Source organism: Salarias fasciatus, chromosome 14 (genome assembly GCF_902148845.1).
Source record: "Salarias fasciatus chromosome 14, fSalaFa1.1, whole genome shotgun sequence".
Classification (NCBI taxonomy): Eukaryota; Metazoa; Chordata; class Actinopteri; order Blenniiformes; family Blenniidae; genus Salarias; species Salarias fasciatus.
Genome location: NC_043758.1, coordinates 11,572,466 through 11,587,481, shown reverse-complemented (window position 1 = coordinate 11,587,481; position 15,016 = coordinate 11,572,466). Strand labels below are relative to the sequence as shown.

The window sequence follows — 15,016 nt, the reverse complement described above, 5'->3', positions numbered from 1 at the left end:
AGTGCAATAATGTGACCTATTCTTCCCCTCAGCATGCAGCTGAGAGAGTGTGTGTGCCCAGGACACTCTTGGCACATGGAGAATGTGCAAACACTCTCCTCACGGCCCATTGTGGATGTGGTTTCTGTTCATGGTCTGCTCAGTGTGGAGAGCTTCTTCAAGCTGATCCAAAGCCGCAGGAGAAGCTGATGATTAGAAACTCTGACAGTAAAGAGGTGGGATGGCAGAAAGTAAGGTTCTGCGATTGCTTTTTCACAGTGTGCAAAAAAACAAGATGAAGAAGTAGATTTTTTTTTTTATGAACAACAACATTGCTGGTAAAAAAATAAATAAAATAAAGGCCATTGTGAAGCAGCCTCTGAAGCATCTTTTCACCTTTTCTGTCTCTTATTTGATTATTGTTTTCTGTTTGTCTGTTGTGTTTGGAGGCATCACTGCTTTTCCGGAGACTTTTCCTCTTGTCAGAGAGACGCTGTTAACAGCGACTGGATTGTCACTAATGAGCAGTTTTACAGGGAAGTTAGAACGCCCCGTCTTTCCTCGCATTTCTGCATGATTGTCACTTTGAATGAAAACAATTATTTCCGTCAGTTACTCTGAGAAAATACAACAATCCAGCCAAGCAGTACATTTCAGTGAATGATTATTTCTGGAGCTCATCTACTTCTTCACCTTGTATTGGAGGGATCTGCCCCAGCATTTCAACACATATAGTCTTGTTTTTATCACTGGGGTGGATAAAATTTACCTCTCAGCTTCATAGTCGTTAATGATACAACACCAGCAGACCAGACACAACATAGACAAATTTAGGCAGTGTTGTTGAAGTCAAGCCAATAACCATATAAAGATTAGGAACGATTAAGATAGAGAATAATAAAGTTTACAATGGGACTGCTTTTTTTTTTCTTCTTCTTTAGTGGAAGTCAGTTGGGTAGGTCCTCATACACCTGCCTGGCGAGTGTTTCCTCGTAAAGCAAAGTATTAAAGCTCACTTTTTCTACATGACCTCTTGGGAAAGATCAGAGGAAATGAGGAAGGCTGGATAGAGTAACAAGCCCCTTCCCTATCTCCATCTCTGTTTTCACAAGTCGAAGCCTGATAGTAAGTTCAGCATGTAAACAGATCACGTGAAATACTGAAGTATCTGCCCCTATAATGAAAGCAGTGACAGCATCTGCACATTTATTATAATATAGATGACTCTAAGCCGTTGAATAAGGATTTACTTTGTTCATTTGAAATGCTCTTGTTGGAGGACTTAGTCAATCTTTTCATTGTTTGAAAATTTAAAAATCTTTTAAACTTGTTAAACTCAAATAGTCACTTTTATTAATTTTTCTTTGGTTGAAAATCAGCATGAATCTCTTTCCATTCTAGTTATTTAGTTTGGATTCATCTTTCTTCTTTCCATGACTTTTCTCTGCCTGTTTCTTTGGGATGAAGGCCTGGTTTGTGTCCCGTCACCTGTCGGGAATCAGTACTTTGTCCATTGCACACAAAGTGGACTGAGTCCAATGTTCCTATCAGTTTACACACCCAGTGAGGAGGAGGAGGAGGAAGAGGAGGGGGAGGAGGAGGCCTGGTTCAGAACAGCAGTGCGTGCCTCCTTTATCCCTGGACCCTCTCTCATGCCTGGTTACGGCTCTCGAGTTACCTCTCTGTCCTGATGCTTGGAGCAGAATGAGGTGCTTTGTCCCTGCGCTGCTGCTCAAGCTGCTTACACACACACACACACACACACACACACACACACACACACACATTATTCTTTATGTCTGCCTTTTCTGTTAGGTTTTCCAATGGAAAACATTATAGCTTGTTCCACTTTCTTTTTAAAGCCAGTCTTGTTTCTGCAGTGAATTAATGTTTTATTTTCAGGACACTGCCATGTGTTGCGGTTTGAACCTGTATGACCAGTTTTGGCACTCAAGGATGTTGTGCTGGAAACATGTCAAATTTACTCTGTGTGTTTAGATTACTCCTTGGCGTCATGATGTGCTCAGTGCTTTTTTTTTTTTTTTCCACTGTGAAATTATTACAGGCTCACAGGCAGGTATGCATGCATGATAGTGTGTATTTAACCATGGTTAGGTGTGTGTGTATGCCTGCGTGTGTGTGTGTGAGAGTGACAGAGTTGAAGAGAAAAACCCAGATTTTCACTCCTTCTCCAGTCTCTCTGGTTTATTCAGTTATTTGTGGTATGTAGACCCCAGCAGGTCAAGAATTTAAACCTGATTACACCTCTGGGCTGCAGCGTGATGCACATGCACAGTCATGCACTGTCAAGAGCGTGAGTCAGGAGAAAACGTATGGTTTGCAGTGCAACACATCAGTCCGATCACCAGGAAGAATGCTCAAATCGGTACCTTTATTCACAACCAAAACGAGATGCAGTGCTTTTGAAATACTTGCAGACAGACTTGCAACGCCTGCTCGAGATGCTTTTGATTGTTTATGAAATAGAAACCAATTCAGATTGCAAGACATATAAAGGTGCATCATAAAAGTTGAATTTAATTAACTGCAAAATGTAATTAAGAACATATCTGGAGACAAAAAGTAATTCAAACATTTAAAATTTTTAAGCATTTCAAAAATGTACTCCATTGTTAATTATGGTCTCTTTAAAAAAAATGGAAGAACTTTTTAAATATGACATTTTAAGACACTTTATTTGTGGTTCTTGCGACAGCAGCTTGTTCCTGCTTCTGTGTGTGGTAGCATCAATTAAATCAATCTTTGTCTCCTGTGTTTATGTGCGTGCTGTTTCACACATAGGTTGTTTCCATTTTCCTGTGTCTTCAACAGGAACCAGATTGAATCCAGGAAGACGGAACTTTTCTCAGTGTGACCTTTAATGGCAGCGAATATCCTGATATTCTAAATTCTTTTCATTATTTCTGCTGATAAACTTAGCTCGTGCTGGTGCTTTCCCACCTCTGGCTCTTCCGGGGACTTGTCACTGATACACAGATTGATAATTGTGGGAAAACCAGAAAAGCTGAGAACATTTACGTGTGACGAGGCTGCAGGTCAGTAAACAATGCAGCTTTCCTTCAGTGGTTTATTAACACTGTGCTAATGACACAGTGTAGGCATGGTTTACGTTACTCTGCTTTTCAGCCATTTCTTTCTGACTCATCCTCATTTTGTTATCCTTCTGTGTGCCTGCCAAGCCCAGCAGGTGGCTGACGTCACCAGCATTACTTAATTCCTTTCTCCTCCTGGCACAGAGCGTTACGTGTTTGTTTTCGAGGCTCATCTTCCTTTCTTGCATTCTTCTTGTTTTTCGTACACCCGCATGGCCCACATTACGCGCTGTACGCTCGACTTAGAGGTCAGAGATGATTGGAATATTTCTTGTGCACTCCATATTTCTGCCTCTAACGTGACCTCATTGGGATTAAAAATAGCACGCGGTTTATTTGTCCCTCTTGCTGACATCGTCAACACAAAAGGGGAATTCCTGCACGGTGCCAAGTTGTTGTCAGGAGCTAATGAGGGCTGAACATTGACGTCTTCGCATGCCCGTTGCCATGGTGACCCCTCATTAAACACCTCATCATTTTTAGAAAGATGGTGTTGACCTGAAATCTCATGCCTGAAGTGTTAACAAACATAAAGTTGATTCTGACTCAGCTGCCAAGAGTTTTTTTTACAATGAACTTTATAAAGCAAGGGTACAGTGAAACATAGTTCAGGTGTGTTGCTTCATCATCATCATCCTCATCATCTTCACAGTGGCCATCAAGACTGAGTGTGTGTTCATGGACACGTGCGAGAGGGCGTGTGATTTGTCGCACAGTAAGACGTGGATGTTTAAACAATGTCTGGTGCTTGAAGGGATGCAGTGTGTTTCCTCCGGACTGTAAAACGGCTGGATAAGGTTCCTGTTGTGATAACCAGCCTCTGTTGCAGAGGCACATCAGTGCGGAGGACCATGTACGGCTGCGAAGGTCACACTGTTTACAGAGCGCGCCGTGCTGTGTCACACACAGCACGTCTTTTACTGTAGACACGCCGATTCCCACTTACTGAACGCACGTTATCGCCTGCCGAGATCGGCCCCTCTGATTCTGCAGAACTGAAGTGTTTCTCTCTTTGTGTAAACACAAAAGCAGCCCCTGTCATTCTTCTACATTTCACTTCCGTATTCAGTCAACACGACAGCAGCTTTTGGCCATCGCAGCATTGCACTACTCTATTTAAGACCAATTTATTTTCCCAGTTATATTCAAAATAATAAGTATTTCAAGGTTAAATAGTTGAACTTTGCTTGACTTTCTATTGAAATGATGATGTAGTTCATCCACAGATCACACTTTATCACTCATAAGTTAATAACAGTCTTTTATGAGGAAGTTTCAAACATACTGCTTTCTTAGATAGAATTTTCTCAGCATAAGTTTCTGTCTTTGTTCTGGCTTTGTGGTCTCTGTCTAATCTTTAACATGTCACACTCACATTACAAATATGCATACATTACATAAGCTTACAACTTTCAATCTCTATCTGGCAAAAGACCATTTTTCTTTCAAATGAAGGTTCAACCTCTTGCATCCTTAACACCGGCACACGTTATTTCTACTGAGTTCTATTTTGGGTACTTTTTTTTTTTTACATTGATTTTATCTTTATAAGACACGGGAGTAGATGTTTGACTGCTGTGTGTTATGTAGTGTCAGCCAGCAGCAGATGATTGACATAATCTACATGTGTCCATAACGTGACTTCCTGTTTCCTGAGGAAAGCACTAAGTCAGAATTTACAGTCATCTACAAGTGTGTCTTTGAATATGAATGGCATAAATGTTCTTATTCATTCTTTTTTCTTTTTTTGGGGGGGAAGACAGCATTGGGTAAAAGGAAGCAGGCTTGGGACTGGAGGCTCATGGATTCAGACAGATCACTACTGTGAGCCGACGAGCAAGGCCTTTCACCCCCGGCAGATACATCGAGATGGCAACACTCGGGTAGAAACAGAAGAGCTCTTTCAGAAGCTTTTTGTGCTCTTCTCATTACATCCTTATTTATTTATCATCATCTTTTTTGTTTTCTGAATACTCTGAGTGCCGCACACAAGGTTTAAAAGCGAAGCCACATGCTCAAGCTATGATACCTTGTGTTGTGCTGGCAGCAGACCAGGCTCTTTGGTATGTTTGTATGACGTGCATGTATGTCTGACTGATGTGTTTCTTTTTTTCCCCAGCAGACATGTTGGATCACACATAATGCAGTGTCAATGTAAATCAGTACCGTGGGCTACAGAGTGATGGAGTGGTTATTGATCTGCTCTCTCTGTGAGAATCTCCCTGGTTGGACATAGATTGGGGAACTTTCTGTTTCAGGTTTTGCATAACTCTCCCCAGTGTACGCAGGTTTCGTCTGGGTACTCTGGTTCCAGGTCACAGTTCGATGCTCCGACATGTGGTGCAGGATAAATATGCTCCGAGACGTTTGAGTCTGTCTCTCTGAGTCGGACATGCGACGATGAACTGCAGACCCATCGCTGCCTTCACAGCTGGTGTCAGCTGCTCCACAAACCTGAATTTGATGAAGTACAATAGAAATAGAGGCATAGATAGACAGATGGACACATTGACCTGCTCACTGAACCTCCACAAGCCTCTAACTACCACACCTAGAATGATATTGCTAAAGCTCCACCAATATCCTGTTAACGATGTGGAATCAGAGCAACTATGACTTCAGAAACTCTGAAATTGCAGTTTGCATTGACTGTTGATGAGCATGCATCTAAATGTGCAGATAATAATATCAATGAAATACAAAGTCATTGCTTTGCTGGATCTGATGTGGTGTGTTCGAGTGTGTATGTGTATGTGTGTGTGTGTGTGTGTGTGTGTGTGTGTGTGTGTGTTCTTGTATTTCTATCCTTGTTAGGGCCAAATGTCCCCACAAGGATAGCAAAACGTGGAACGACGTGCCTTGTGGGGACCTTTTTCCGGTCCTAAGTAGGAGAAACAGTGTTTTCTTGACCATGTTGTTGTTACTGAAAAAAGTAAAAGTGCAAAAACATTTCTTTAGGGTTAGGCTTTGTTGTGGTGTGGGTTAGGGTTAGGGTAAGGGTCCGGGTTAGGGGCTAGACATGAATGGGAGTCAATGGACGGTCCCCACAAGGACAGAAATACAAGACTGTGTGTGTGTGTGTGTGTGTGTGTGTGTGTGTGTGTGTGTGTGTGTGGCTTGCCAGTCGAAGGTGGCTCATGTCGAGTTTCTGGAGGGGAAGTGATGAGGTTTGAAAAGCAGAAGCAGCAAGCCTTCTCAGCAGGCCATAAAAGACTTTGTGATCTTCGTACATGCAGCGTCTATATAAAGGCCGTCTATATTTAGATGCACCACTCGATCGCCGTTTGACAGACCCTCAAGGTTTGGTAAAAAAGCTGATTAATCCCCTGATCAGATAACCTGTTGAGTGAGGGTTGAGAAAAGTCACCCATTGTTTTTTTTTTTTTTTTTTTTTTTTTTTTTTTCAATTTCAATCTCTGTCAAATCTGCCAAATTGTTTACAGATTGAGTAAAACCACCATAACAAAAAGCTCATCTAACACTAGTTTGTATCTGGAGCGAGGAATTAGTTTGACAGTTTGCATATTTTTGTCGTAATATCTGCATCCCGCCCTTTATACCTGATCGACCTGCCTTATATGACCAGAGGCTGAGATGGACGACCAGGAAATAAACAAACCAACAGGATACGTGTGTAGAGGAGAGGAAATAGCAGTCAGCGCTGCGGGTTTTTCACAGGTTTTTCACGTCTGTTTTTGAATGCAGTGTTTTTGAGTTCAAATTTCACTTGCAAAAAAAAAAAAAAAAAAAAACTCCATAATGCATGATACTGATGTGACGCTTCTATGAAAAGGCTTGTTGCCTTGTTTCTATAACATCTTAAACATTATAACATGAAGAAAAGGCTTATTAAAAGAGCGTTAATAATAAATGTTGGATGGTTTGGAAAAAGCACCAAACAGGAGAATAAAAAGCTGGAGGCAAAGAGAAGAAAACCTAGTTCATAATTCATTTCTCACATAATGGCTTCATTGGCCCAGAGAGGTGCAGGAATGGTGCCGGCGATGCCAGGTAACCGGATACCTGGTGGCTCAAAGAAAGCAGAGGGAGACCCACCCCGTCTCCAGGCAAACCACTCGACCCCAGACTACTGTCTATATGATATTACAACTCTTTGTTTGCCGACTATACACGCATATACATGTACACCCAATCCTTATAACCTTTACCGTCACAGCCGCATATGCAGTGTACACACGAATGTACCGCCGGATATGTAATCAGTAAACAAACTAATTCTTCATCATATTGACTTACAGATAGAGCTGATGCGGATCTTTTGTGCTTTTTGCACACTGTGCTCTCACTGAAATCCGGGCCGGGAGGGGAGCAGAAGAAGATGGTAATTTCTCTGAGGGAAAAGCGGTTTTGGGAATTTGGATATTGTGCTTTCTGCAGAGCTGTAACGACCTGCGGTCTGCACAGACGTGGCAGCAGCAGTTGCGGTCGTTGCATTGTGTGTGTGTTGGACTGAAGGTGCAGGATAATATGACTGGCTGTGTTTGTTGAGCTGCTCAACAGGGACCTGAGCTGCAGCAGTTACAGCGCTGGGTTTTAAAGTATAGGAGCCAACATCACCCAGCAACACGGGGCTTACATTAATGTTAGAGTAAAGGTTATCTGTGGATTTGGGAGGAGCTCGGCGCCTCCTCTGATCTGGGCTCTGTGGCTGTAATCGCAAATGACTGCAATTTGTCGCAGCCGTGGCAGTATCAGGTACTAACAGATGTAGTTATTACAAGATTCACTTCTGTCAGGCGGGTTTTTAAGTCTGGTGTTGGGAAAGTTTGCAGTCTCTTCTCATTAGTTGAATCTTAGTGCGAGATAGTGAGAGTGGACTCACAGGGATGTGTGTATGTACTTGTTTGCTGGGATACATTAACTTACTGTGTGTATCAGTGTAATGATTAATTTACTCAACAGGCTCAGCTGACGTTACTTCACTTAGTTGGAAGTCCATTGGGGATACATGCATGCTATTTTGGTTTGTGTTCATCAGTTATTCATGTGATTTTTTTGTAGTCATGCTCAGTGGAACACCTTTCTTGGGAATCATGAGCTGATGACAAGAAGAAGTAGCGGCAATACCATAGCTGAGAAAGATTTAAAACCTACAGATGGCTCACACGAAGGCAATGTAATGTTTATTTAGTGGGCAGATAAACCTTTCCATTACTGCATAACAGTTGTTGAGATGATTGATTCTTGATTCCCAGTGGGAGGCAATCCAACAAGTTATTGTGAAGCTCAGGAAATTCGGCGTTGGGCTGAAAACTCTTGCTTCGCATGTAGAAAAGCATGTGTGGCAAGAGTCTGGAGTCCAATGCACAAGTTTCACACCTAATGTGTGAGAGTTAGCACCTTCTTGGATAACCCCGCCAGGCAGCAGGCCTCATGTACTTTAGTCCAAATATCCAACAACTGTCATAACAGCTGACATCTGTCACACCTGAGCAGTAATATTTATAACACAATGAAATGTAAGAGATCAGCATCTGATTACAGGGAAAACTAAAGAATGGGGACTAAAAACACAACATTCTATGTGTGTTTTTCTATGTGCGTTGTTTTTACACCTCTCTTGTAGCTACCGATAGGAATTTGCATGTTTATGTCTTTTAACCATAAATCCTTCACTGTTGATGATCGAAAACTGAAAATTGACCAGAAAGCAAATAAATAATGTTTATTGTCTTTGGAGTAGCCATATCGTGGCCACACAGGATTTCTGTAATATTGTCATATATGACAATCATGTGTTTCTGTTTCAGGTTCTCGCTACCATCAAAAGCATGCAGTTATATTAAATAAGTTCCAGATACTGAAAGTGGAAGTTAACTTGGAAAAAATGACCCAATCGCTCACTCATTGCACATTTATTGACAGTTTTACAGTCATGAAATTAAAAATAAATCCAGTCTATCTACCCACAAGAGGGTTAATATGAAAGCTTTTGCTCTGAGTGGTGAACTGAGGCAAAACATGCAGCTGCCTTTAATTTAACTGAGCTTCACAGCATCATTTAGGCTTTGTTTTTGCTACTTTGGTTCACTTTCACCACTTGCATCAGAGTTATTTTCAAGCCAACGGGCATGTTTTTTTCTTTTTAATAAGTGAAAAGACAAAGACTTGGGACTGGGAGTAGGCTATATGAGGAATACATTCATCCAACTGAGAAGGTTTACTATATGAAGTTTTTATGCAATCTGTATTATTTTTTTCTTATTGTTGTCACTTTGAACGCAATAATTTAAGAAAGAAAAGGTGAAAAAAAAGTGCTTTTTGTTTCTTATTGTTGACCGTGTGGTCAGTAGCAGTAGCCCACTGCTGGGCGTGGTGGACTAAACTGTGTAGCTTGGCAGCAGTACAAACCGGGCCTGGATTTCAGATGTGGCGATGTGGAGTGCCTGCTGGGAAACCGAGAGGCAGACTGTGTGTGTGTGTGTGTGTGTGTGGAGGAGAAAGGAAGGGAAATGGGGGAGAGAGCGTGGATGTGTGTGTTGCTGTTTGTAAGGAGGGTGTGTCTGTTGGTAAGTGAGGAGGTGTACAGTATGTGTGTGTCATTGTTGTCATTATAAGGCGGAGACCAGGGCCCCCCTTCCTGGAAGCTGCTAGCAAACAGCCAGATGGTGATTCTTGATTCCAAATAGAGGAAAACAACAACAAGAGAGAAAGGAGTAAAGTCCGTTTGGACGATCATTTCTTTCTGGTCTCACTCGGGCCCTGTTCACACTACAACGCCGTTTCATGTAACCACATCGTCTTTGGACGAGCCTGAAAACGGCGTTGTTTTGAGAACAAGCTCCAGAGTGGAGAAATTTGGAGTTGACACGTGGACGGCTTCCTGTGGTCCTGGCTGCGTGGCGCCGGTGTCTTGTGTGGTGCGGCCACTGAAGTGAACCAGACGGCATTAACTATTCAGGAGAGCCGGGTTTCCCTGTGACAGCCGCCTTTGCTCTGCTGACTTCTGACTGACACCCTCATCTCTCATAGCTCCAGCCGAGCTTCATGGAAACACCTTTTGTGTGTTCGTGTGTGCGCCGGGATATGACTGATAGGGACGATAGGATAAAGTTTCTTCTTTGTCCTGCTTTCCATATCAGCTTAGGGGCTTGATTTGCGTTCAGCCTGAATTCACCCCGTGCGCTTCAGCCTTGTGTTACAGCGGTTCCTCTGGAGTCAGCAGTTATGAGTCCCAGAAGCACAGACTTATTACCCAGTGAATGAGTCCAGCTCCGAGGGTCAGATATCATTACTGGTAATGGGAACTGAGAGGCTGAGGCTGCTTGGAGCACAGTGTGGTGTAAATGTGCACTATATGATGGTCTGTTTGTTGACCCCTTCTGCTCAGACCCAGGTGTAACTGATATATTTAATCATCTGTAATCGTGTCTACAGGTGACTTTGAATCATCCAACTCAAATCAAAGGAGGCAGTTTTCTAAAGCATAACGTAATTTGTTTTCGTTTCAGTTGGTGCTCTTATGTACAACTTTCCTGTTCTTCAGTGTGTTTTTACAACTCCTGCATATTTGTTTTTGCACTGATGTAAGATGTCATTTCTTTGCGAGATTGTACAGTGCATTTCATATTTAAGGTGCTTCTGTTTTTTCTGGATTTCTGCCTTTTTACCCACTTTTCTTCACTCTGTTTTTGAATTACATTTTTTTTTTTGATAACAATATTTAATCTGTATTTTTCTATCTGTATGAGGACAGACTGGGATTAGCACTTGTTAACTTAAGTATTTCTACAGACATCAAGCAAATCACATCATGACAGTTATTTCATTAGCTTATATTTAGATGTGCGGAATAAACAAAACTGTCATTCACTGGACCTTTAAATGATGGTGGGATTAAAAAAAAAAACATTCTGAAATGTTAGCAGTAGTTCTTGTGAAAAAAAGTATGGAAAGCCGTTCTTACAGAAACTCTGCATGGGTTCAACCTTTAGTGAGTCCACAGCTTTCAAATTACGTCTAAAACGCACAAAATGAAAAGGAGAAATAAATAGACCTGTACTTTTTCCCATTATATGTGTTTGGATGTGGTTTTGGTTCCATATGTTGTTGTTTTTTTTTGTCTGTTGTATCAGCTGTTTGGTTCTAACATACTTTTCTTTTTTGTCTTTATTTAAAATGACACATTGAATACAATTTACTATTGAACAGTGGAAATGCGATAATTAACTCAAACATGTGACATATAACATGAATTGTGTTTTTCATTGCTTTGTCTAACCTGTATTATATTAATGTTATACTTTGTTTCTTGCTTTCAGTTTCCGGAGTGTGGCTTTTATGGAATCTATGACAAGATTTTGCTGTTCAAGCATGACACTTCAACCAACAATATCCTTCAGCTGGTTAAAGCAGCCAGCGACATTCAGGAGGGAGATCTGGTGGAGGTGGTGCTCTCCGGTGAGTCTTCTCTTTCTTGCCATATTAGAACCTCAGTGAACTTCCTTCTGTCTGAAATGAGCCCTTATCTGCATATTTGACTATAGTCGGTATCTTGCATTGGCCTAATCTGCTCTTTCATTGTGTGGAACTGTGACATCTGTCAGAATGAAAGGGTCTTTTCATCCTGTTCCCATGTTATCGGTCCTCCATACCGTCTGTTTGATCCCAGTTTGATTTCTGCGGGGAGGAGTTTACCTTGGCTTCCTCCTGGCAAAGGAAGGGTTCCATCATTCATGCACGAATGCAGGAATCACGAGTCCCCCATATAATGCCACCACTCCACCCTTCATCTTATCCGTTCAGTCACTTTATATTCCGCCCTGTACGGCAGAGCGCTTGTTTTGAGCACGCTGTGTCCCTGTTATCTTTCCAGCGGCAGCCACTTTTGAAGATTTCCAGATTCGGCCCCACGCGCTCAATGTACACTCCTACCGAGCGCCGGCCTTCTGCGATCACTGCGGGGAGATGCTGTTTGGGCTGGTGAGGCAGGGGCTCAAATGTGACGGTGAGAAAAACACTGCATGAACAACAACACTGTTGCGCCCCACTCATCTCCAAAGGAAACTAAACACAAGAAATCTGTTTCTATCTGCCCCGTCCTGCTGTTCCTCCATGACTCTCTGATCCATGCCGCCCCCTGCAGGGTGTGGACTGAACTACCACAAACGATGTGCCTTCAGCATCCCTAACAACTGCAGTGGGGCTCGCAAGCGGCGCCTGTCCACCACCTCCCTCAGCAGCAGCCAGTCCCTGCGCCTCTCCACCACCGACTCGGTGTCCACCTGCGCGGAGGACGCCAGCCTCACACGCTCAAACACTCAGATGGTACAAATCAGTCAGCGAATGAGTGCACGCCTTTGCATTTGTTCAGTGCACCGTAACAGCAGCTACATCTTAGCACCTCACTGATGTCACAAACTGGAAAATCCACCTTAAATCAGTTTTATATACACATATTTGACAACTGTCACATCTTTGGATCAAAGCCTGAGTATAACAGGTTTAGTTAATTGCACAGATAATCATTATATATATATATATATATATATATATAAACAGAAGGTATTGGTACATAATCGTGGTTGCTAAGGGAAGCCGAGACAGTTTGCAAACATCCGTCTTCCAAAGGTCATTTTCGAGGCTTCCAGATATCCATCTGAAGACTCTTGGCATGGCTGCATTCCTCTTGAAGTGGTATGAAGGCACATTGAGTGACCTGAACCGTGAAGTAAACTGCTTCATGCTATTAACATTATCTGTCTGTCAATCCGCTCAAAAACAAAAGGACGATGCAGTTTCAGATGATTGCATCAAGTCGGTTTGTACGTATGAAAGCTGCCACTCATACTCATGGATATACGAAGAAATATCGCCCCAAACCACTGCACTTTCTTATTTAAATAGACATTTTGCAATTACAACAGAATCATTATACAGAATCTCAACTTTAATCCACTGTAATTTATCTAATGTTATCTTCTGTATTCTGTTAGCCACGCACCCCCAGCGACGCCCGGCGCTTCTACACGGGTCGACCGGTTCACCTTGACAAGATCCTGATGAGCAAAGTGAAGGTGCCCCACACGTTTGCAGTCCACTCGTACACGCGGCCGACGGTGTGTCAGTACTGCAAGAGGCTGCTCAGAGGCCTGTTCAGGCAGGGTCTGCAGTGCAAAGGTCAGTGCAGACTTATTTCTGGAATTTTTAGATAAAGTTACTGATTAAATCTGTGATTTAATGATGTGTTTTTGCATTCCTCCTAGACTGTAAGTTCAACTGCCATAAACGCTGCGCGTACAAGGTTCCTAATGACTGCCTTGGAGAGACTTTCGGTGAGCGCTGATAGGATTCCTCTGATTCTTAATGAACCTGCATGCATTTGATAAAATGTCTCATTAGCATGTTTCCGTTATCAGAGCCAGACTACGCCGAATGCTATACACAATATGACAGCTTGTCTAACAATACTGAAAACACTTTTTTTTTCTTCTCAGAAAACAAGGCGAACAGTGGTAAGTGATATTCAGTACTGATGCTCACAAAGCTGCTTTTCCTGTCAGCAGCAGTTTGTCAGTAGTAAAAACACAAAGTCAGTTTAGATCAAGTCACATTCTCTTTTTTTTTTTTTTGCCCCAGACCTGTTGAGTCCCAGCGCAGACCCTGAAGTACCCATGGACTACAGCAGCGAGTATGACACCTCAGACAAATCCTCGATGGACGACTCAGACGAGGCCTGCAGCATCCCTGGCTCCTTTTCTCCCGACAATAACCAGGATGGAGCCAGCGGAGACCAAAGGTATGTGGAGAATGTGAACATTTGGAAAAATACTCCAAACAAATCTGGTGAGGAAGGAACGCAGTTAAAAATAGTGTCGTACTCGCAAACACAAGCAAACCCGCCAACCATAAATATTGCTCATGAGCAACTGGCTGACCAAGAGCCTCAAACGGCCCCATCTTCATTCTTTGTGGCCCTTTGGTTTATGAAAGAAAAAAAAAAATCTGTATTATTGGTTTCACAGGTGATGGAAGGAGGAGGGTCATTTGAAGCCACATTTGAATCAGATATCGAATCAAATGTTTACTGTAAAGCTGAATGTATTTCAGAGAAATAAACTGATAATGAACTGGATGAAGCTAGAGAGAAACGTTCATGAAATTTTGATATTCATAGAGGTAGAACTGCTCCCTCTCAGTTTGGCTGTCTTTTAGAGAGGGTGACTGTTTTGGTCCCGTCACAGATCTATGTTTCGTTCCGTTCCAGTGTTTACATCCCATTGATGAGAGTGGTACAGTCGGTGCGGCAGACGACCCGTCGATCCAGCACAGCGATCAAGGAAGGATGGATGGTTCACTACAGCAACACGGACACACTGGTAAAAACTACATAATAATCATTTCTGCTCATTATGAACATTGTGTTTTAGTCTTTATCTCAATAAAATTTCTTCCCTGATGAGTCAACACTTGATTTATTCTGAAGTGCAGGAGTTGCCTTTTCTATGACCCCCCCTCCTTTTTTTCCCATTTGTTTGTTTCCATTCTGTTTATTCAGGGACTATAAGTTCCATCAGTCCATTTTCTGTCCGGCAGCCTCTGTCCCTGCAGCTTTGACCTTGATTATTCAGTCCCTGCCTTTTATTACCCTTGACCGCTTCACTTTTCTCTTTTAAACTGTGTCTGAAAAAAAAACAGTTAAAGCTGGACGAGGACTCTCTCAGAAAATGTAACAGCACTCAACAGACTGAATTCAGTCTAAAAGCCAATTTTTCTTTCTTCTCTTGCTCGTAATGTCTAAAATCTTAAAGCTTATGAGACTTGTTTTTCTCTTTCTGACTGCACTAACTTCTTTCTCCTTTCACTTTTGTCTGGTTTTTCCTTCCTTTTCTTTCCACCTTATACACTCATTCATCCTCCCTTTCATCTGTCCATGCAGGGATTCAAATTGATCCCTGAGTGTT

The 15,016-nt window shown here is 42.3% G+C and overlaps 1 protein-coding gene across 2 annotated transcripts in view; it reads left to right on the top strand.

Moving 5' to 3' along the window:
- LOC115400856 (serine/threonine-protein kinase D2-like) overlaps positions 1-15,016 on the top strand; it is a 35,180-nt gene that overhangs the window by 11,456 nt on the left and 8,708 nt on the right. For both annotated transcript variants that reach the window (XM_030108905.1, XM_030108906.1), the window contains exons 2-9: positions 11,375-11,513; positions 11,929-12,060; positions 12,199-12,380; positions 13,049-13,232; positions 13,319-13,387; positions 13,550-13,567; positions 13,692-13,851; positions 14,320-14,431. In XM_030108905.1, the coding sequence (XP_029964765.1) occupies positions 11,375-11,513; positions 11,929-12,060; positions 12,199-12,380; positions 13,049-13,232; positions 13,319-13,387; positions 13,550-13,567; positions 13,692-13,851; positions 14,320-14,431 (996 nt within the window). The remainder of the gene's footprint in view (positions 1-11,374; positions 11,514-11,928; positions 12,061-12,198; positions 12,381-13,048; positions 13,233-13,318; positions 13,388-13,549; positions 13,568-13,691; positions 13,852-14,319; positions 14,432-15,016) is intronic.